This window comes from Alosa sapidissima, chromosome 16 (genome assembly GCF_018492685.1).
Source record: "Alosa sapidissima isolate fAloSap1 chromosome 16, fAloSap1.pri, whole genome shotgun sequence".
In the NCBI taxonomy this organism is placed as follows: Eukaryota; Metazoa; Chordata; class Actinopteri; order Clupeiformes; family Clupeidae; genus Alosa; species Alosa sapidissima.
The window spans coordinates 34,284,265-34,306,263 of record NC_055972.1 but is presented as its reverse complement, the minus strand read 5'-3'; the positions used below and the strand labels follow the sequence as shown (position 1 = coordinate 34,306,263).

Genomic DNA, 21,999 nt, shown 5'->3' with positions numbered 1-21,999 from the left:
TGTGCCCTGGACTGCTCACAATAAAAGGCCACTCTAAATGTCTGAAATGCATTCATGTTTGATCAGAATGCTAACCATGTCTGGAATAGACAGCTAGGCCTACTGAATCCAGTAGGTTGCTCCATTTAAAAACATTTTTTATGAAAAATGTCAAAGTACCATGGAATCAGGTACACCTATAGTTCAGTTAGCCTAAAGACCTGAAACGTTAACGTTAGCTAGATAGAATGCACAAAGACTAATGGTGATTATTAAGTTTACTTCACTACACAAAATATTTCTCAGAAACATATTTTCATCTATTGCAAATACTTGATTCAATCCAGGTTATCCTACCTGAAAAATGCCTGCTCAGCCGCAGAGTTGAAACGCCTTTCAGGAACTTCCCGGGCTTTCTGAAAGGAGATCTGTCAATCAAATCTCAAAGTTAACATTATAGTCGCTAGCGTTAGCTACGGTTAACATTACAGACTAAGTAATAACGTTCTAGACTACGGCTAATGTTGATGTTAAGCTACACTAACATATTTCTCAGAAATGTTTCTTTCTCTAATTTAACAAACAGAATATGCACGTTCACCTTACAATAGTTCAGTTAGCCTAATGACCTTCTAATTGTTGCCAGCAGCCAGCCAGACATGGAGCTAGCTTCTAAGCTTAACTAAAGTTAACGTTACCTAGTCGCTAGCGGTTAACATTACTTAATAACGTTCTAGACTATACAAAGAAGACGAATGTTGAAGTTAAGCTACACTAACATATTTCTCAGAAACATACAGACACAAGCCACAGTTTTTCGGTCATCACAAATGCCCAAATTCAGCCACGGGATTCTTACCTGAAGAAACCTCTGCCCACTGCCAGATGCCGTTGTTGTCTGTCTCGAAGATTCGTCTCTGGTTGTCTTCTTCGACTGAGGAGGGCTGTCAATCAAATTTCACTCTTCAAACACGGCCAATCACAGCAGAGCTAGTACCAAACCTGGTTACCGCCCCCAAGTAGAGCAGAAATTCACTTCGCGCGAGCAGAAATCAACTTCGAGAGAGCTGAGTGATTTTCGAGTGAGCGCTGGTCAGATTCCTCCTCGCTCGCAGCATATTTTTCCTCGCTCGGGGAGCAGTTTCCTCTAAATGTGGGTTGGGTGCGCGCAGAGAGTATTTGCGCGCTCGCAGTGAATATTTACGAGTGTGAAATAATATAATACGCCCATATGCATGTTTTATCGCTCGAGTACACTTTTCTATCGCCATACCTATCAGGCTACTCAGCTACGAGTAGACAAAGAATTTCCCCTGTTTGTATATTCACTCCAAGTTGTTGCTCCAACCCCATTCCCGTATTTTGGGTGAGAAACCCAGGAAATCTCCCTTATTTTCAGTGTTCAATGTTGACAGCTATGGAACGAAAGAGAACGTTATATGGCGACAGAAATCAACAATCAAACTTTGATTTTTTGCTGTTTTCATGAATACAAAAGTTGGGTGACCCCCCCCCCCAGACAAAAAAAGTTGGATGACCCTCCACTCAACAAAGAATAAAAAGACATGACCCTCCCCTATTTTCCTCCAGTGGCCCCTTCAATAAATAACAAACAGTCCCTAAGGACATGGTGGTTAATTGATTTTTTAGTGTTAGCTAGTTATAGGCTAGTTATAGACCTAGTGAATACTACTGGTCTTCTTCGAGATTTGAGTCGTGCTATGTCACTGCTCATGACATCAATATTTTATTTATAAAGTGACAGAGGAACCCCAGCCAGGTTGTTGTTCAGATAGGGAAGATTCAGGGCTACAGGTAAATTTGACATGGTGTCAGCCACGGGCGGTTCATATGGGCAGGTAGGGCAACGCCCTACTAAAAAAATCATCCACCCAAAAAAGTAGTTACTCCTCAATAAATAATTGTTGCATGTCAATTCATACTTATATTAATTACAGTGCATGCAAATGCACTGTATTGTTATTCCACAGGCTTCTTCTGACTTATTATTATTACAGTGCATGCAAATGCACTGTATCGTTATTCCTCGGGCTTCTTCCGACTTATTACAGTGCGTGCAAATGCACTGTATTGTTATTCCACGGGCTTCTTCTGACTTATTACAGTGCATGAAAATGCACTGTACTGTTCTTCCTAGGCTTCTTCTTATTATTATTCCGCTTACCACTTTTTCCGCACGCAATTTCTCTTGAACAGTTTAACTTAGAAACTTCATTCAAACTTTGTAACATAGGTCTTCAAACAGATCGGGTTGCTATGTCTTTTCAACTTTGAAACTTTTATACTTTTTAAACTATTAAAGAAAAACTTTTTAAAAATCCCCATAGACTTAACATTGCCGATTGTGACATCATAATACGGCCGTTAAGCAATTAGAATCCTATGGCAGGTGTTCAGGCCACCTGCAGCCTCAGGCTTTAAGCATACAATCTGGGTCAATTAAGACTACACATCCTATTCGACTGTTTCCTCTGCCCAAAACTGTTTCAAAATAAAAGTCCTCACTACAATAATCCACTGTTAAACAATGTAACCCATTAAACTACTGAACTTTTTACATTCAACTTTTAAACGGTCTACTTTTAAACGATCATTAAACTATCTATCTATCTATTAAACTAGCTGTCTATCAACAACTTTTAAACTATCTACATTCAACTTTTAAACTTTTAAACTATATACATTCACTAGCTGTCTATCAACAACTTTTAACTTGTCATCAACTGTCAACACTTTTCATCAACTATGACTCCTACCCACTGTAGCTAGTTAGCATGGTTAGCAAAGTTAGCATGTTAGCATTGTTAGCATTTTTTTAGCAAAACTGCTAAAAATGATTAGTTAGGTTAGCTAAGTAACATGGTTAGCATAGTTAGCATAACTGCTAAAACATATTAGCTAAGTTAGCTAAGTAACATGGTTAACAAAGTTAGCATGCTAGTTAGCATAACTACTAAAAATGATAAGCTTGGTTAACTAAATCACATGGTTAACATAGTTAGCATGTTAGCATTTCTAACATAATTAGCATGTTTAACAAAACTGCTAGAAAATGTTAGTTAAGTTAGCTAAGTAGCATGGTTAGCATGTTAACATTGTTAGCACTACTATAAAACATTAGCTAAGTAGCATGGTTAGCAGAATTACAAATCTTAGCATAACTGCTAGCAAACATTAGAGCCATTCCAACTTTTAGTTATCGTCAAATATCTACCTATACACAGCCATTAAACTATTTGAATATCAACATTCATTAAACTGCTAGAAAACATTAGCTAAGTAGCATGGTTAGCAGGTTAGCATTGCTAGCACTGCTATAAAACATTAGCTAAGTAGCATGGTTAGCAGAATTACAAATCTTAGCATAACTGCTAGCAAACATTAGAGCCATTCCAACTTTTAGTTATCGTCAAATATCTACCTATACACAGCCATTAAACTATTTGAATATCAACATTCATTAAACTGCTAGAAAACATTAGCTAAGTAGCATGGTTAGCAGGTTAACATTGCTAGCACTGCTATAAAACATTAGCTAAGTAGCATGGTTAGCATAGTTAAAAATCTTAGCATAACTGCTAGCAAACATTAGAGCCATTCCAACTTTTAGTTATCGTCAAATATCTACCTATACACAGCCATTAAACTATTTGAATATCAACATTCATTAAACTGCTAGAAAACATTAGCTAAGTAGCATGGTTAGCAGGTTAACATTGCTAGCACTGCTATAAAACATTAGCTAAGTAGCATGGTTAGCATAGTTAAAAATCTTAGCATAACTGCTAGCAAACATTAGAGCCATTCCAACTTTCAGTTATCGTCAAATATGTACCTATACACAGCCATTAAACTATTTGAATATCAACATTCATTAAACTTCCAGTCTGTCAACAACTTTTAAACTATTTTCCTTCAACTTTTAAATGGTCTACTTTTAAACTATCATTAAACTATCTATTAAACTAGCTGTCTATCAACAACTTTTAAACTATCTACTGTCTATCAACAACTTTTAAACTATCTACATTCAGCTTTTAAACAGTCTACTTTTAAACTATCAACTTTTATTAAGCTATGCAACCGCCATGTCTTTCCTAGCATCACCGTTGTAACCATCTCTGTATTATCTGTTTTAACTATACATGATATTTTACATCACAACTTTAGCATTTTCATGCACTGGTAATTCCTTGGAATTGCATTTCTAGTTATTATTACTTGGTTCAAATTTCGTCACGTAGCTCTTGCTCTAAATTTTCGTTCTATGACTTTTCATATTTCTACGACTTTTACTTTTTGAGATATTAAAGAAACTAAACTTAAAATTCTCCATAGACTTAACATTGCCTTTATGACATCATAATAGGCTATTAAGGAAATAGAATGCACCTGTGCTCTCTCACTGACTGCCTGCAGCAACTTGAATGGAACCTCTTCTCTGTGTCCCTCTCCATTCAACTGAATAGCTCACTTCTCATCCCAACTTTCTTTCACTTCTTTTTCTTCACTTTCTCTCACTTTCTCTATCTATCTATCTATTTCTCCCAATTTCAATAACTTTTAACTATTCTTACTTTTTTTTTACTATTTACACATTTCAACAGCCTAGCAACCACCTTATATACCCTAACAACAACCTAGCAACCACTTTTATAGCATAGCAACCACTATAATTACCCTAGCAACAGTGTAGCAACCACTTAAGTACCCTAGCAACAACCTAGCAACCACCTTAAGTACCCTAGCAACAACCTAGCAACCACTATAATTACCCTAGCAACAACCTAGCAACCACTTTTATAGCATAGCAACCACTTTCATTATCCAAGCAACAGCCTAGCAACCACCTTAAATACCCTAGCAACAACCTAGCAACCACTTTTATAGCATATCAACCACTAAAATTACCATAGCAACAGCCTAGCAACCACCTTAAGTACCTTAGCAACAACCTAGCAACCACTATAATTACCCTAGCAACAACCTAGCAACCACTTTTATAGCATAGCAACCACTATCATTATCCTAGCAACAGCCTAGCAACCACCTTAAATACCCTAGCAACAACCTAGCAACCACTTTTATAGCATAGCAACCACTATAATTACCCTAGCAACAGCGTAGCAACCACTTTTATAGCATAGCAACCACTAGCAACAGCCTAGCAACCACCTTAAATAGCCTAGCAACAACCTAGCAACCACTTTTATAGCATATCAACCACTATAATTACCCTAGCAACAGTGTAGCAACCACTTAAGTACCCTAGCAACCACCTTAAGTACCCTAGCAACAACCTAGCAACCAATTTTATAGCATAGCAACCACTATAATTACCTTAGCAACAGCCTAGCAAACACCTTAAGTACCCTAGCAACAACCTTGCAACCAATTTTATAGCATAGCAACCACTATAATTACCCTAGCAACAGCCTAGCAACCACTTTATAGCATAGCAACCACTATAATTACCCTAGCAACCAACCCAGCAACAACTTTGCATGCACTGTATTTCCTTCAGGAAATGCTTTTCTAGTTGTATTATGTATTATTATCATGTTTCTGTGCATTTTTTTAAACTATTTCTGATCCTTGAAAGTTTACATGAGTTTTAAAAGATATTCTTAGTTTGATTCGCCGTGCTGTATTGGGACAAGACAGCTCAACAACCGCGTTCGTCAGTAGATTTATGGTATTACTCTGTCGGAACTGCAGTCAGCGCTAACAGCGGCTCATATGGGCAGAAATGAGTCTGCCCCCACGGTCATATTTTGTTGCACTGTAACACTCACACATTAGTCCACCACATTAACGTAGCCTACATAATCAGATAAACAAAATGGCAAGCACCTGCTGTGTCAAACACTGTAGAGTTCATTATTAAAAATCCATTTGACATCTGAAAGTAGAGGAGAAGTTAGCATTCAAGAACCTTGGCCCAGACAGACCAGACGTTAAAATAACAGAAAACTAATGACAGAGGGAAGATTTACACCAGGACCTTTTCCCGAACCTGGTATCAGAAAAAGAAGTGGCTAAGTGGTTGCTCAACAAGGAATATGCAGTATTCTGTTTTACATGCCTGTTCCGGTCAAGTTCAGGACAAGGGGATATATGGACTACTGGTGTGAGTGATGTGAAGCACTTTTCAGAATGATCCAAGAAACATGAGTCAAGCAAAGCACATTTACAGTGTGCTATGAAACTAGCCATGTTAGGTCAAGTTAATATAGCTGCACAGCTTGACGATGGCTACCATGTAAGTGTGCGGAATCACAATAAGGAGGTAGACCAAAATCGACATATTCTGTCAGAGCTCATAGATTGCATACAATTCTGTGGAGCATTCGAGCTGTCTCTTAGAGGGCATGACGAGTCTGAATCATCAGACAATGGTGTCTTCCTTGGCCTCGTAGATTTTGTCGCATCATTGGACAGTGCAATGCGGGAGCTTAGAGAAAGCAACGGTGTTCAAAGGTACGTCCAACCATATTCAGAATGAACTACTGGACTGTATGCTGGACATTATGCAGGAACACATTATACAGGACCTGAAAAACACAGAATTCATGGCAATACAGGCCGATGAAACGACCGATGTGTCAACTCATTGCCAGCACGTTGTTGTATTTCGTAATATAGATGCAGCCAACACAGTGCAGGAGAGTTTTTTTTGTTTCAAGGCAATTGCTGGAGGCACCACTGCAGAGGCCATCTCAAAAGTAGGCTACTGCTGGAACAGCTGAATGTGGTTTGTTCACCTGATAAGGAGACGGACAGGGATAGGCTGATAGCGCAGACATTTGATGGGGCGAGTGTAATGCGAGGAGCCAGGTGGAGTGAGGATGAAAATTCAGGACATTTATCCAAATGCTCATTTCTTACACTGTTACGCACAGCAGTTGAATTTGGTGAGGCAACAGGCTATTTCATCGATTACACCTGTGCGATGCTTCTTTTCTGACATCAGTGGCTTTTCGGCCTATTTCTCACACTCTCCGAAGAGAAGCGCTACTTTGGACGGCATTAGCAAGGAGGTTGCCCCGGGCATCTCAGATGCGATGGAACTTCTATAGTCGTGCAGTTAGTACAGTGTATGAGAACAAGGATCTTTTGCTCGAATGCTTTGACACTATTCAAGCCTCTCCAGACTTTGATACAATCTCAATCAGAGAGGCAAAAGGTTTCTGTCGAATGCTGGAGGATAAATCATTTCTTTACTTCCTAGAGTTGTTCCATAGCATCCTGTCCCGTGTAGACACACTCTTTGCGCAACTTCAGAGGAGAAATATTGATGCTGTACATACACACACAATAACAGAAAACTTTGTAAGCTCTATTTCAAAAGTTTGCGACTCCGTGCCTTCAATTTGTGCACGATATATTGATGCAGGGCCTAGACGAGGAAACGCTACAAATTTGCAGAGAGTAAGAAATGAGGTGTGCGACACAGTGATTGTCAATGCAAGGGATAGATTTGCTTTTACTGGGCACTTGGCCGCAGCTGTTTTGTTTGACAGTGAGCGTTTTCCTGAATACTCAAAAGACTTCCCCACAACAGTATTGGGAAAGGCAGTTGATGCATATTCAATGTTGAGCAAACCACGTCTGCAAACAGAGCTTTCTCTCATATACGAGAACCCTGACTTCAGAACATGCAGCAGCGCAATAGCATTGTTTCAGTTTTTTAATAACAACAACTTGCAGGATGTGTTTTCTGAAACTTCGAAGCTACTTCGTATTCTGATCACTACGCCCATGACAACCGTGGAGTCTGAGTGCTGCTTTTCCACACTTAAACGAATCAAGACGTTTCTTAGAAACACCATGACACAGGACAGACTAAATTCATTGGCAATGTTGTCAATTGAAAAGCTGACACGTGTTATCCCCGATTTCAATAAAACTGTGATCGAGAGATTTGCGTATTTGAAAGATCGCCGTGCCAAGTTCCTTTATAAATGAGGTGAAAGGAGGATGGAACTGTGATCTGACAACTCAGTGTGGCTTAGGCCTGTAGGCTCATATTTGACTTGTTTTGGTTGGCTATTTAGGCTAATTAATCTTGCCTTTCAATGGGCTACGTTTGTTTTAGCTCCCAAGAAGCATGCCATGCCAAAATGTTCCTTTTAGTTTTCTGTGCGCTTCAGACGATTTAGTTTTCTGCGCTGGTTGGTAGGATGATACCGTGATAAACTGAAACAGGAGTTTCTAAAATAAAATATCTTTACTGTCTAGTTTTCTATGCTCCTCAGCCGATTTTGTTTTCATGCGCTTGTTTTCTGCACTGGTTTTCTGCGAAGTGCTGCGCTATGGTTAATAAACTGAAACAATAGTTTTGAAAAGAAAAGTTATTTGGACTAATGTTTTGTTTCAGCAACAAACATTTCTATCTAAAACAGTTCCTCACATCTCATATTTTTTTCTCTTCCTCTTAAGTAGGCTATGTCAACTTTGTGCAGCCTATATAGGCTACAATTTTCAGACTTTGTTTGTTGATGGTTCTGTAGCACACACTGGGGTTACCATTATTGATATATTGCATTGTATTATGTTGCTGCTGGCTGACATGTTTATAGAGGTGTAGGCTACTCACCATCTATGTTTATTAGAAGCCTTCTTGATTACTAATAGGCCCAATTCCAGGTAGGATTGAATGTATCTTACATCGGCTAATTAGTAGGCCTAGGCCTATTAGAAAAACATAACATGTGGGCGTGGCTAGCAATTTGGCACTAAAGCCCCTCTATTTTTTATTGTCACGGACCGCTACTGCATGATGTTTTGACTAAATGTTTTACTGCATATGCATCAGTAGGTAATGCATAATACAAAGTTAAAGTCAGGCACGCATCATACATTACTTAATTATTTATTTATTTATTTATTTATTTTTTGTGGGGGGGGGGGGTCCCCACCAAAGCTCAGACCAAACCTACGCCCTTGCCGGGCGAACCTGTATACACATGGTTTGCCTTTGACCCTAGCAACCAGCATAGCAACTGCATTATTTAGCATAGCAACCGACATGATTACCCTAGCAACCAGCATAGCAACCACATTATTTAGCATAGAAACCACCATATGTATTCTAGTAACACCCTAGCAACCATCCTAATTACCATAGCAACACCCAGCGACCACCATAGCAACCATGTTATTTAGCATAGCAACCCCAATATGTAGCCTAGCAACCATCCTAATTACCCTAGCAACAATGCTTATTACCCTAGCCTATTTTTTTAAGTCATTAAAATCAATTTCCAAAAGATGATTTTATATTCCTTTTAGTCAACTTTAGCAGAGGTGCCAATAATTCTGGAGGGTACTGTAAATACACTATATATGAATTTCAAAATATATGAAATAGAAACATATGACATAAGCCATCATTTTCCGTGTGTGTGTGTCGAGAGAGACAAGCAGAATCTAGGATGGCCACTGGTGTGAATGATCACACTACAGTATATTCAATATTACTGATGACATCAAGGTGGTGGGGGCCCCCAAATCAAATGCATTTTTTAAAAAGTATCGAAGAAGTATAAAAATTCTAGCCTGACGAGCCAGACCCACATCAAGATGTAGGGTCTGGGGACTCACCATTCGCAGTGCTCAATCCGAGGTGCGGGAAAACGGTTGTCTTTCAAATTCCCTCTGCACGCAATAGGATAGCGCTACAACCAGTGTTGGGCAAGTTACTTCAAAATCGTAATGTATTATTTATTACTTATTACTGTCATTTCAAAGTAATTTCTTACATTATAATATTACTGTCTCTGAATGGTATGGCATTACACTACTATTGCATTACTTTTCAGTTACTTTCACCAAAATATCTAGAAATATGGATTTGCCATTTTAAATGCAGTTTATTATGCTCAATGCAGCTCATTGCTCTTCCAATGGAGGGAGATGTGGTATAGCATAATGACTGAGCTAGGCTTAAAGCTATCAACAGTAGAATGCAATAGGCGCAGTGCTCATGATGCAATAAAAGGAACAATCATAGTCAGAATTTTGTTAAAAACCGACAAAAGGTCAAAGTCTGGTACTGTAACTTTAAGGCCTAGGCCTACTCATTAAAATCCATAAAGAGGCTACTATATTGTAAATCAAAGCTTAATAAAGACAAAGTCAAGATGCTGGCCATTTCGGTGCCCTAAGTGAGTGGCTTTGAGTGAGTGACATTTACATGATAACACCTAAAGTAAAATAAAAGGCCTATTATTTACAGACCATTAATGTGTGTTTTTAAACATTAATTTCTGAAGAAATGCTGTTTTACTTATAAATGGTGCACTGTCAGTTTAAGAACATTGATCGTTTTCTCATAATGCCCTTTTGCCAGCTCTTGTTTACAAGCCTTGTTTGTTTGAGTTACCTTGATAGCACAATGTTAAGTTGTTATAAGCAGCCTTCATTGCTTTGGAAATGGAAGTCTGCAATGACATGTTGCTTCACATTTGTTTTTGCAAATAAAACTGAATTATGAGCCTGGTATCCACCTAGCTATCTGAATGGAATGCGTTTCAGTCGACTCGGCATATCATGTGCTTCATGTGAATGCTTGGAAAATGAATTATTGAAGACCGACCAATTCCATTCTACTAGTACTACGTGGTGGATATTGAGAAAACAATGTCAAAATGCACCAACACCATGTTACATGCAAGTTTGATACTTTTTGACATTGTAAACATTATTGATGAAGAGTAAAACACAGTTTGCAGTAAAGCTACTATTCATTGGCTACATTTGGGTGCCACCTCTGTCCTTTGGTGCCCTAAGCAAAGTGCGTGATGCGCGTGGTGGGAGCGGTGGCACTGCCAGGCTACACAATCTTTTTTCTGCATTTCTATCCCTTTATATTCTCTTTAATTCAAGTTCACAGCTCAAAGCTGACATGCACTACAACAGCATAGTTTGTGTTTTATCAAGAATCAACAAGATTAGCGTGGCACCACTTTAGATGTTTCATTAAATTACTTGTGCTATTTTGCGAGGCATAGAGAGATCTTTCGGTTACGCATACAAAGTGCACATAATTATTATGTTCTTCATATCCTTGTCTCTGATAAGCTGAAAATAATAAGCGTAGGCTTATGTCCATCCCGCATATAGAGTCCGACTTCGAGTCTGCTGCAGCCACAGTCATCTTCAACCAGTATCAGGAGATAACCTTCTACTATTTTGCGCAGATTTTTTCTCCTCTGTTTACGAATATGCATCAAAACAAAACACCACTTAATTTCGAGTTAAAATGCATTGTAACGCGCATTACTGAAGTTTGTACCGAGTAAAATATTACCCATTTTTTTGTAATGCCTTACATTACCGCGTTACTGCAAACAGCAATATATTACAGTAATTACATTACTTTTGTAACGTGTTACTCCCAACACTGGCTACAGCTCACGAGTCCCATGCGTTTTCCCACCTGCGGAGCTAGTTGGCTAGTTGTTCAAACTTTTGCCAACTTAAAAAAGCTTAACTCGTGTCACGCTGTTCGCCAACAGCAACATCCATCTTCTTTGTTTTCAAGTAGCAGGGAATTCACGCTGAACCGTTGCAACTCACGCTGAACCGTTGCAACTCTGGTAGACATTGCAGAGGACTTTATTTTAATCAACACTTTATATTTTTAACACCATCAGGCCATTTTTTTAAAAGTAAATGTTCCAATCAATGATCTAGGCAGCACATTTTCTTCTCTCTCTTTCATTTTACAGTCTAATGGTTACTGACTAGAACGGCTCAGAGTCAAAGGTCATACGGAATCGATTAATCTGCACAATTTTTTATAATCGGTTATTGATTACTGCCGATGCTTCAACTGGCTCCTTGTGATTGGTAGTGACTGAGAGTGGTGTCCGCCTCCTTCCACCCTTCCACGGTTTCCTCTAACTCTTTTGTGAGGTTGATTTGTGTTGTCTGGGGCGAGATTCCAAAAAGGTACTTAGTCCGTCAGGCACCCCAGCTTTGATTGACAATAACTCAAGCCTACAACATGCCTCGAGACCTCTTGATCAATCCTAGGTCTTCTAGCTGGCCTTGGATGAACAGGCTTGATGGGAGTAGAGGTAGCAGGCCCCCATGCCCATGGTGTATCCGAAGTGCTTGTATCAACTCATACTTTTCATGAAGTATTCTGTTTGGGTATCTAAAGTAAATAAATGTGTATTACTGTCAAGTTACAAGATACTAATAGTACACAGGACATTCACTATCTCACACAAAACTGTACTGGCACAATGGAAACAAAAATATTTTAATGACTGTGGTAAGGTGTATGATGTACTAAGTAGCACACCCACAAGAAGACATTCGGTAATATCAATTCTATCTGTTATGCAATTCATGGGTTTCATCAGGTCCATTTACACAGGTGTATTAATCAAGCACCATGCAGTCTGCATTCATAATCGAGGTGCTTGATTTTATACACCTGTGGAAAGTGACCTGAAGAAACCCATGAATTGACTTTCCCAAACACTGACGAGCACATAAGAACCTGTATTAGCCTACTAGAAAAAGACTTCTAGAAACTAACTAGCACAACAATAAAAGTTAGATCACAAACCTTTGCTTCTAACGTGATGACCTAATGTAGGCTAGAAAGCTGTGTAGCCAGACATGAGGATGTGCTCTGGAAGACATACAAAACACTAAGTAAACAGCAAGTAATTAAACAAAACATCACTGTAGGCCTACAAATGTCAATGTAATAATGGCAAGAAGACATAAATTAGACTGAAGTGTAAATACCTGAGCTCTAGTGATAGCAACTTAGCCTAATAGTGCACGGGTATTGTGTTTTTGATTTTCCCTGTTGGGTCATTCCACGTCAATTCAACCAGGGCCCACGCACTTAGGTCTCAAAAAATTCTGAAAAAATTACCAGGTGTACCTATGTTACCCAGGAGACACACTGTAAAATTACTCTTATGTAAGATCAATACTTTCCAAGATACAGCCAGTTTTACAGGGGGAGGGGGGTGTCGATTTTGTTCGGCCTCTTTTTTTTGTCAAAGTTCACAAGCCCACAGCGCAAGAACTAAACCATGTAGAAGGCTCAAATTTTGCATGCTGGTACATAAATAGGAATAGTAGGTAGCAAAATCGTCACGTTTGGTCTGGATAATCCTGCATGGTCATAGCTGTCCCTCAAAGTTGATACAAATTTTATTGGAGTTTTTGGCTGGGCTCTGTTTAAGCCTTCAGAAGACATATTTGTACTCAACATAGGCTCTTGATTTATTTTCCTTACTGAGATAAGTAGAAACACTCTCACAAAAAGCAATGAACAGAAAACAAATCCCTTCAGGGTCTGAACAGCAGACCTCACAAGTCTGAAAAATCATTTTGGTTATCATTTTCAGAGCATGCTAACTTAGTTAACTTAGCTAATGTTTTCTAATAGTTTTATCAAAATGCTATCTATGCTAACTAGCATGCTAACTATGTTAACCATGTGACTTAGCTAACTTAGCTTATCATTTTTAGTAGTTATGCTAACTCTGTTAACTAGCATGCTAACAATGCTAACTATGTGACTTAGCTAATCATTTTTAGTAGTTATGCTAGCTATGCTAACTAGCATGCTAACAATGTTAACATGCTAACTAGCTACAGTGGGTAGGAGTTATAGTTGATGACAAGTAACAGTTACAATGGCTGAACAGTTAATAAGTTCAGTAGTTTAAAAGGTTAAATTGTTTAACAGTGAAATATTGTAGTGAGGACTTTTATTTTTAAACAGTTTTTGGCAGAGAAAGCAGTTGAACAGGGTGTGTAGTCTTAATAGAGCCAGTTTGTATGCTTAAAGCCTGAGACTGGCAGTTGATCCAGGTGGCCTGACCACCTGGCATAGGATTCTAATTGCTTAACGGCTCTATATGGAATCTGTCCATATAGATGGAATGGTCTATGGGGAAATTTTGAACAGTTTTTAATTAATAGTTTAAAAAGTATAAGTATAAAAGTTACAAAGCTGAAAAATACATAGCACTCTTGTCCTAAGTAAGACCTACGTAACATAGTTTGAATGAAGTTTCTACGTTAAACGGTTGAAGCTGCATTAAACGTGTTAGAAGAAGAAGAAGCCTTGGAAGAACAGTTTCATGCACTGTAATAAAAAGCCTAGGAAGAACAGTACAGTGCATGTTCATGCACTGTAACTAGAAAAGCATTTCCTGAAGGAAATACAGTGCATGAAAATATGTGATGTGCAAAAATATGATGTAAAATATCATAGAGTAAAAACAAACTATATTGGTTGCTAAGTAGATGAGGTTTAATGTAGTTGGAATGACTGGATAGGTGGATAGTTTAAATGGTTAAATTATTTAGGTAGATAGTTGACGATAACTGACAGTTGGAATGGCTCTAATGTTTGCTAGCAGTTATGTTAACTATGTTAACAAAGATACTAATGCTAACCAAGTTACTTAGCTAATGTTTTAAAAAAATGCTTATAACTATACTAACAATGCTAACTATATTAACCATGTGACTTAGCTAACTTAGCTAATCATTTTTAGCAGTTATGCTAACGATGTTATCAATGCTAACATGCTAACCATGAGACTCAGCTAACTAAGCTAATCATTTTTAGCAGTTATGCCTCTATTGTTAGGCTCTATTGTGATGTCATCAGCCCAATGTTAAGTCTATGGGGAAATTTTGAGTAGTTTTTAATTAATAGTTTAAAAAGTATAAAAGTTACAAAGATGAAAAATACAAAGCCCGGGTGTCACAAGTAAGACCTACGTAACAAAGTTTGAATGAAGTTTCTACGTTAAACGGTTGAAGCTGCGTTAGAAGGAAGAATAAGAAGCCTAGGAAGAACCTTGGAAGCCTTGGAAGAACAGTACAGTGCATTTTCATGCACTGTAATAAAAAGCCTAGGAAGAACAGTACAGTGTATTTTCATGCACTGTAATAAGAAGCCTAGGAAGAACAGTACAGTGCATTTTCATGCACTGTAATTACATTTTTTTAATACCATCTGATTTCTTTACATTTTGTCTTAAATGGCATCAGCAATATTGAACGTTGCTCCAAATGAAAGTTATTTCACCGGGACAGGTTGGCGATGGCCATCTTAAGCAATAGGCTATAAACATTTCTGCAGTAGGCTATAGGTAATATGCATAGACTGTAAAAAATATGGACAAAGCGTCTGTGACTCATAGATTTTCTGAAGAACGGTTATGAAGCCGTTTATGGGGGGTATGGGCGGCGCCATCTTGGGAAATCCTAACCCCGCCCACATCTTGGCCAATCCATATATGGGTAAAAGGGCGGGGGCTTTGTTTGAGACTGGGCCAGCCGGTGGACCCGCCTCGTCGTCAGCCAAGCAACCTCAACTATCTAACTTTAGGCCTACTACAAGATGGACTGGCACAGACTTTGCTGTAACATAATTTGCTGGTAAGTTTAATCTGCTAACGTGAAGTTCATGTTCAGACACTTTATAATTTTGTATGCTAAAAAGGTAATATTCGGGTGAACAGTTGAAAAGTTGAGAATGAAGAGCTTTTGCAGCTTCTAGCTTCTAGGTAAAATAAACTAACGTTAGCTATCCCTCCCTTGCTTAAGTTACAGTAAAATAACGTAATTTAGCAGTTATTTAGCAGTTTAGTGTTATAGGTTCACCAACGCACGTAGAGTAACTTAGCAGTTTAGCGTTATAGGTTCAGCAACTCATACTGACAAAAATGTATCTTTGCCTTTATTGTTTTGTGATTACGTTACCCATCTCATATGCTATGCATATGATAACGTTAATTTACGATAACATCAGCCAGCTCGCTGTAGCCTATTCTGTCAACATGTGGTGTGAATTGATAACAAAATCTTAGTAGGGTGTACATCATTAATTATTTTGATTAACTCTTAATATCGTTTTGAAATCGCTATATTGCTCTAAAGTTGTCAGTGGTAGCTTAGATGACTTTGAAATTGGTCATCGGTGGCCATTTCACGATCCAACGTTCATGTTCGGTTAGCTTGCCTTATCCCCCCTTATTGGCTATTATCAAAACGTTAAATCCAGTTACAGTGTCTGGTGTTTGGCATAACAATGCCAATATTAGTGTACTTTGTCACTAAAGACCCATTTCAAATCGCACAACAGTACTACAGCATTGTACAACAACTGTACTTTTGTTGATTACAACAAGTATTGTTGGTTTGCATTATTGTGTTTTATTGTATAAACTTGTAAGATATATAGGTATGACTAATGAAATGTTTACCTTTCTGTTTTGGCAGTTCACCATGGGGAGAAGGCAGCAAGAAGGTCCATGGGCTCTAACCTGGGACTAGAGGTCCAGGTGAAGTGGTTTGGCTGGGGTGTGGTGATATTGAACCCATTGAGACTATACAGTACATTTCACTTTATGTCTATTGATGGACTGTTACACCTACCCTTTACTTATGCCAAACCCATTTGCTTTCAGAAAGCAAACTTACTGTTGATGGCACTGAACTTGCATTTGGAAATGTTTATGGAACTTTTCTGTGAACTGTGAATTACATTAAAGGGACACCAGGCAACGTTTTTGTGTTAATTACTCATCTTCGTAAGTCGGTATATGGTTAAATGACTCATTACAGGGCGAATGAAGACTCTCTCGTCCGCCCCTACTGCCTGTAGGAAGAATATCCCGTTTGCAAGTTCAGTGTATCGTACCCGGCGACCGAAGCAGGATCAGTTTCCATCCTGCATCCACAGCACAGAGGGAGGCTAACGAAACGCTAGCGATTGTTGCAAACGTGTGTATAATAGCAGAGCCGGCGAAGAAGCAGCGAAAACCCTTGACGGAAGATGCAAAGAAAAGGAAAAGAACTTCAGACCGAGCGAGGGGGAGTTTCGTAGAGAAAAAGCATCAGGCTTGCCTGGTGTCCCTTTAAAACTCATGCCAAACCAATTTTGCCTGTGCTCTCAAAAACATTTATACAAATCATTCAGCTTCAGTCAGTAGGTTGAATTGAAGACCCAGATGCAGAAGTAAAGGTGAATTTTTACTTGTATACTTTGAGCATTACAGGTAACCACTGAATTTGTGAAACTAAAATAACAAAAACTAAAATGTAGTAAGCTATACATAGTCAATACATATTAGATCACTTTAAAGACTGACAGATGCAAATGCTGTAAATAAAGGTGGTGATCAAGGGCTCTGCTGGTGAACAAAGTCCTAGAAGTCAGAAGCTGCCACTGCTCAACAATTACTTGTGCCCCATCTGGTAGGATTTCAAACTGTTCCAGATCTGCAAACAGAAATATTGGCATATGTCACATCTTTGAACTTACTGCAAACTATGAACAAGTGCTCACAAATAAGCAAATTTTTTTTATTTTTTATGTGGCAATCATAGATTGTGGAGGCAATATATGACAACAACGAAGTAAGATTTGCAGACTCACTCCCAATATTTATAATGAACAACAAACTCACAGAACACTTAGCTGAATGGGGACAGGACACGTGTATTCAACTATTGCACATGCCCTGTTTATGCGGGCAATAAGCAAAAACAAATGCGGTGTATTTAAAGTAATGTAGAATAACTATTTCTTGTATTTTTGTGTTTTCAGTGAAACAGTGTAAGCTCATATCTACACCCTATCGAGGTAGTTATTAACAGTTAGGCCAAGGTCCAGTCAAACAGTAGCCAGCCACTGGTGCTATATTGTTTAATTATGCAATCTGTATACAACCAAAACCTGCTGATTTGAAGGCATAATACAACTACTTTCCCTGTGTGACTTATCAAAAGATGCTAATGATAATTATTTTGATAGTTATTGCACAGATGTGCCCTGGACTGCTCACAAAGCCACTCTAAATGTCTGAAATGCATTCATGTTTGTTTAGTATATGGTAACGATGTCTGGGATATACAACCAGTAGTTGTATATTCCAGACATCGTAGTAGTAGTTGCTCCATTTAAATGTATGAAAAATGTCAAAGAACCATGGAATCAGTGCTGAAGTGATGCTTCTGAGTGTCGACTGCACAGACGAGAATTGAAGTTAGGAGTCCAGAGCCCTCTCCAGCCCTTTCCTACAGGGAAACTTTGCATAGACAAGAAGTGTTCGTTCAAATTTGTGTTTAACAAATAAATGGCATCAATAAGACTTTCAAACGTCAGTTATAACTAACACCAGTTATGGTGACTAGCTATCACGTGTTATCCAGGCGCGCGGGAACCTATTTTTGACCAGGGGTGCTGAATAACAAAAATAATGGATGTCTGACGATTTTTCCCCTCCTGGACATGTTTCGGATTTTGACTGCTAAATACATCATTTTAGTGCGGTGTGCGGGTGATAGAGAGAAGTTTTAGGGATCAATAAACTATATCTATCTATCTACGTCCTGGGCAGCCACAAATTCCAATGTTCCGCGACAGCACTCCGACTCCACTGCACCCACCCTAACCCCACAGAAGCGCACTTGACATCATTAGCCTATTTCAGTATAGCTAAGGAAAATTACTTTTCTGATCATCAAAACCACACCAGAGATGTTTGGCTTTAAATATAGGCTAATAATCAGGCTGCAATGATCTCGCAAATAATTCCTGAATAGCCTAAAGTGTGTCGTCTACACAGCAAGAATGTGTCCTAATAATTTCTATTTGCGACTAGTGAAATTATTTCACTAGCTATAATTTATTAATTTTGCAAAACTGTACAACACAATTAAAGTTTCTTTCAGTTTATCCATGCTTTTTTGAACGTGTAAATCGCATAGAATATGTAGGCCTATATCAATCGTAGGCCTACACACTTGATCGCTACCACCAGAGCCCGTTTACAGATTAGACATTCTCTGGCTATCACATAGCTGAAACCACGCTACGGTTCTTACAGTAACTGACTCACGTTCACGTTGATCTCTAACTAGTAGTAGTACTATAGTAGCCTATATTCCAACCAATCCATAACCCTTTTTTGCTATTTGACTCATCATTTCACATACACAAATATAAATAATGACAGACAGCGAATTAGTAATTATTTAAAAATATAGGCTATATAACAAATTTTAAAAATCTATCTCCTGCCAGCAGGGGGTGCTGCAGCACCCTCAGCACCCCCCTTCCCGCGCCCTTGGTGTTATCACAGCTCCATGTTCAAAGTATAATGGTTCATAGCGGTTCACAATTTTGCCTCAGCTAGCCGACAACAAGCCTTTTAATGCTTCGGCTGAAGTTATCACATGAACAAACATTTTTTATCTTAAACGTGACAACCCAAAGACTGTATAAATTGTCAATGGACTAAGCATTCCCACAGAGCATATTTACAAAAGGTTTTTTGACGAGAACATGCTTTATTGCCCCAGTATGTTTGTGAACTAATGTTAACTTTTTACAGCTGTCTGATCATTTACTCACACCTGGCTAGTATGACCAACGTTAAGCTAACTCATAACGGGAGCACAATGGTTTTCACTAACGTTAACTTTTCACTAAAGTTAACTAAATGTATGTGTGTGCTTCTGCCGTTCGGTCATCATTTTTGACATTAACTTATTTAAGGTGATTTGACGCTAACGTACCCTAACGTTAGTGCCCACCACTCGATGCTAAATAATGCTAGTATCTAGTGCTACGTGAAATAGTAGTGGAATGAATGTCACTTACCTGAAAAAACTGGAACGAAGTCTTCTGAAAGTGTCGGTTAGTAGGCTTCAATTAATAGCTTAACAAACCATTTTATGTCAGCTTTTTGAATAAAGATGTTCAGAAAGGATGTGGTAACTTTGTGTAGAATCATGGCTGAGACGTCAAAGTTTCAGGGTTTCCACTCAGCTGGCAACGTCTGCTGCTGTATGCCTCGACGTCAGCCATCAATCAAGCCCTTAATTCTTCATATATTTTATATCTAAATGTGATCTAAACTAATGAAATTCACCCCCCTCACAGTTGTCAGGCACTGGGTAACTACCGAAAAGTACAATAAAAGTCCATGGGACCAGGCTTTAAAAACATGTATACGCTGTGAAAACGGACATTTTAACATTTGCTCACTTTTGGGACCAGTCCCTAGCGGATTTTCGATGTATTGCAGTTTTTCGAACTTCCAGGTAGGCTTCATTGTTCAGATTAGAATGTTGCCGCTTGGTAATATGTCACAACTTCATAATCAGTATTGAGACAAAAGATCTCTAAATTAGGCTATTATTTTCTACATTTTGGGTTAATACGGCCGAAACCAGAAGCAGCAACTCTAACGAAATCACATTTTTTCATGCATACGCAGACAGGCTCTGCACATATGAATCCTTTTGGCTACATTTGTCTCAGCCAGACATGGTGCATGGACATGGTAATCTGTCAGGAAGACAACAGCTGAGACTCGTAGCAGCAGATTCAAGCAGTTGTATTGATTGACTTGTGCTCGTGTAATAAAATGATCATAGCAATCTATATAATTTTATGTGTGAGAAAATATTTCACAGATGTGCATTAGTTCACGCATTTGGGTTTACGAATGCACACATTTTGTGCACGTTTTATCTTGTGTGGGTTGTGGTAGTCCTTTAAATAAATGGAGGTTGACAGGCAGGGGGATCATATGCCCCGTAAATTAGAAGATGTAACAGAGTAGAAATATAGTCTCTTCACAAGGCTACGAAGCAGGGACGTGCACAGGAAATTTGAGGGACAGTTGCTCTGACCTGAAAAAACCCCACCTTTTCCGACAACGTTGAGTCGTCTCACCCGACAACCGCGACAATCTCCTTCTAGGGCCGCTCATGCAGGCTCAGCTCAGGTGCCGGTGTCGCGTGCAGCGATGCAGCCACGTAAACAGAGTGCCCTTCCCCTACTGACTTTCACTTTCGGTGCCTGAATGGAAGTGAATGAACTGAGCAACCCCCCAGTGCACGTCCCTGCTACGAAGTAACCAACCATTCAATTGAGCCCTTTTTGTGTGGTTATGTGTTAAAGGATCAGGAAAAATCTTGTTTAAATGCATGTCCATGACAAAGTTTTTTGGTGTGTCTGTGTTTGTCTTTGTACACATGCATGAATGTGTGTGTGCTTTGCCATGGTCCTCTGTCACAGGTACTCATTTCAAGATGAAGAAGATATGTTCATGGTGGTGGATTTACTGCTGGGTGGGGATTTGCGCTACCATCTGCAGCAGAATGTGCAGTTCAGTGAGGATGCAGTGAAGGTCTACCTCTGTGAGATGACACTAGCCCTTGATTATCTGCAGAGCCAACACATCATCCACAGGTATATGCACTTACTGTACATTTTTATTTCTTGGAAGTTGATAACTCTTTAAAAGTCATTAGAAGTAAAGTATGTATAAAAAGAGGTTATCTGACCTACGTCAAGTCAAGTGAACTTTTATTTGTATTTAAATTTTTAAAAGCAGTCTAGGTAAATACATTGTGATATGGACAAGACTGAAAGGAATTAAAAGGGTAAAAGAATGAAAAACTAATTACAGTAATAAAAGACCATGCCCGGTTGCATATACCACCTGAAGTTTTCCGCTTAAGTGTGACACGTATGCAGGGGTGGGAAGTAATGCACTGCTTGCAGAGGCGGGTGGTCATGGGCCAACAGCCTTACAGAGCAAAGTTAACACATAAAGTAACATACTAACATAGCAGCCATTGAACCACCAAACATATCATTGCATAAGACAACGTCCTTATAACAAGTGAACACCAAATAGGCCTACTCACATCAGGCAGCATCCTTTAAAAACAGCAATTTTCTTACAGCAACAACATAAAACAAAACCACATGATCTCATATGCTAGCAGTATATAATTATCAACATCAAATGCAATAATGCCACAGCAGTTATGAACATAGCCTAGGCTACATATTTCTACCTTTAGAAGTTTTTCTTCTCAGAGAGTAAAATCCAATCCAGTCACAGTTTTGAAAAAGAGCGCTCCCTGCTAGTATTGTTACAGACAAAGTCATAAACAGTCGCTCTTCCTCGGAAT

At 38.8% G+C, this 21,999-nt stretch overlaps 1 protein-coding gene across 4 annotated transcripts in view; it reads left to right on the top strand.

Annotated features, from left to right (window-relative positions):
* LOC121685489 (serine/threonine-protein kinase 32C-like) overlaps positions 1-21,999 on the top strand; it is a 288,624-nt gene that overhangs the window by 107,004 nt on the left and 159,621 nt on the right. For all 4 annotated transcript variants that reach the window (XM_042066054.1, XM_042066056.1, XM_042066057.1 and 1 more), the window contains exon 4: positions 21,095-21,268. In XM_042066054.1, the coding sequence (XP_041921988.1) occupies positions 21,095-21,268 (174 nt within the window). The remainder of the gene's footprint in view (positions 1-21,094; positions 21,269-21,999) is intronic.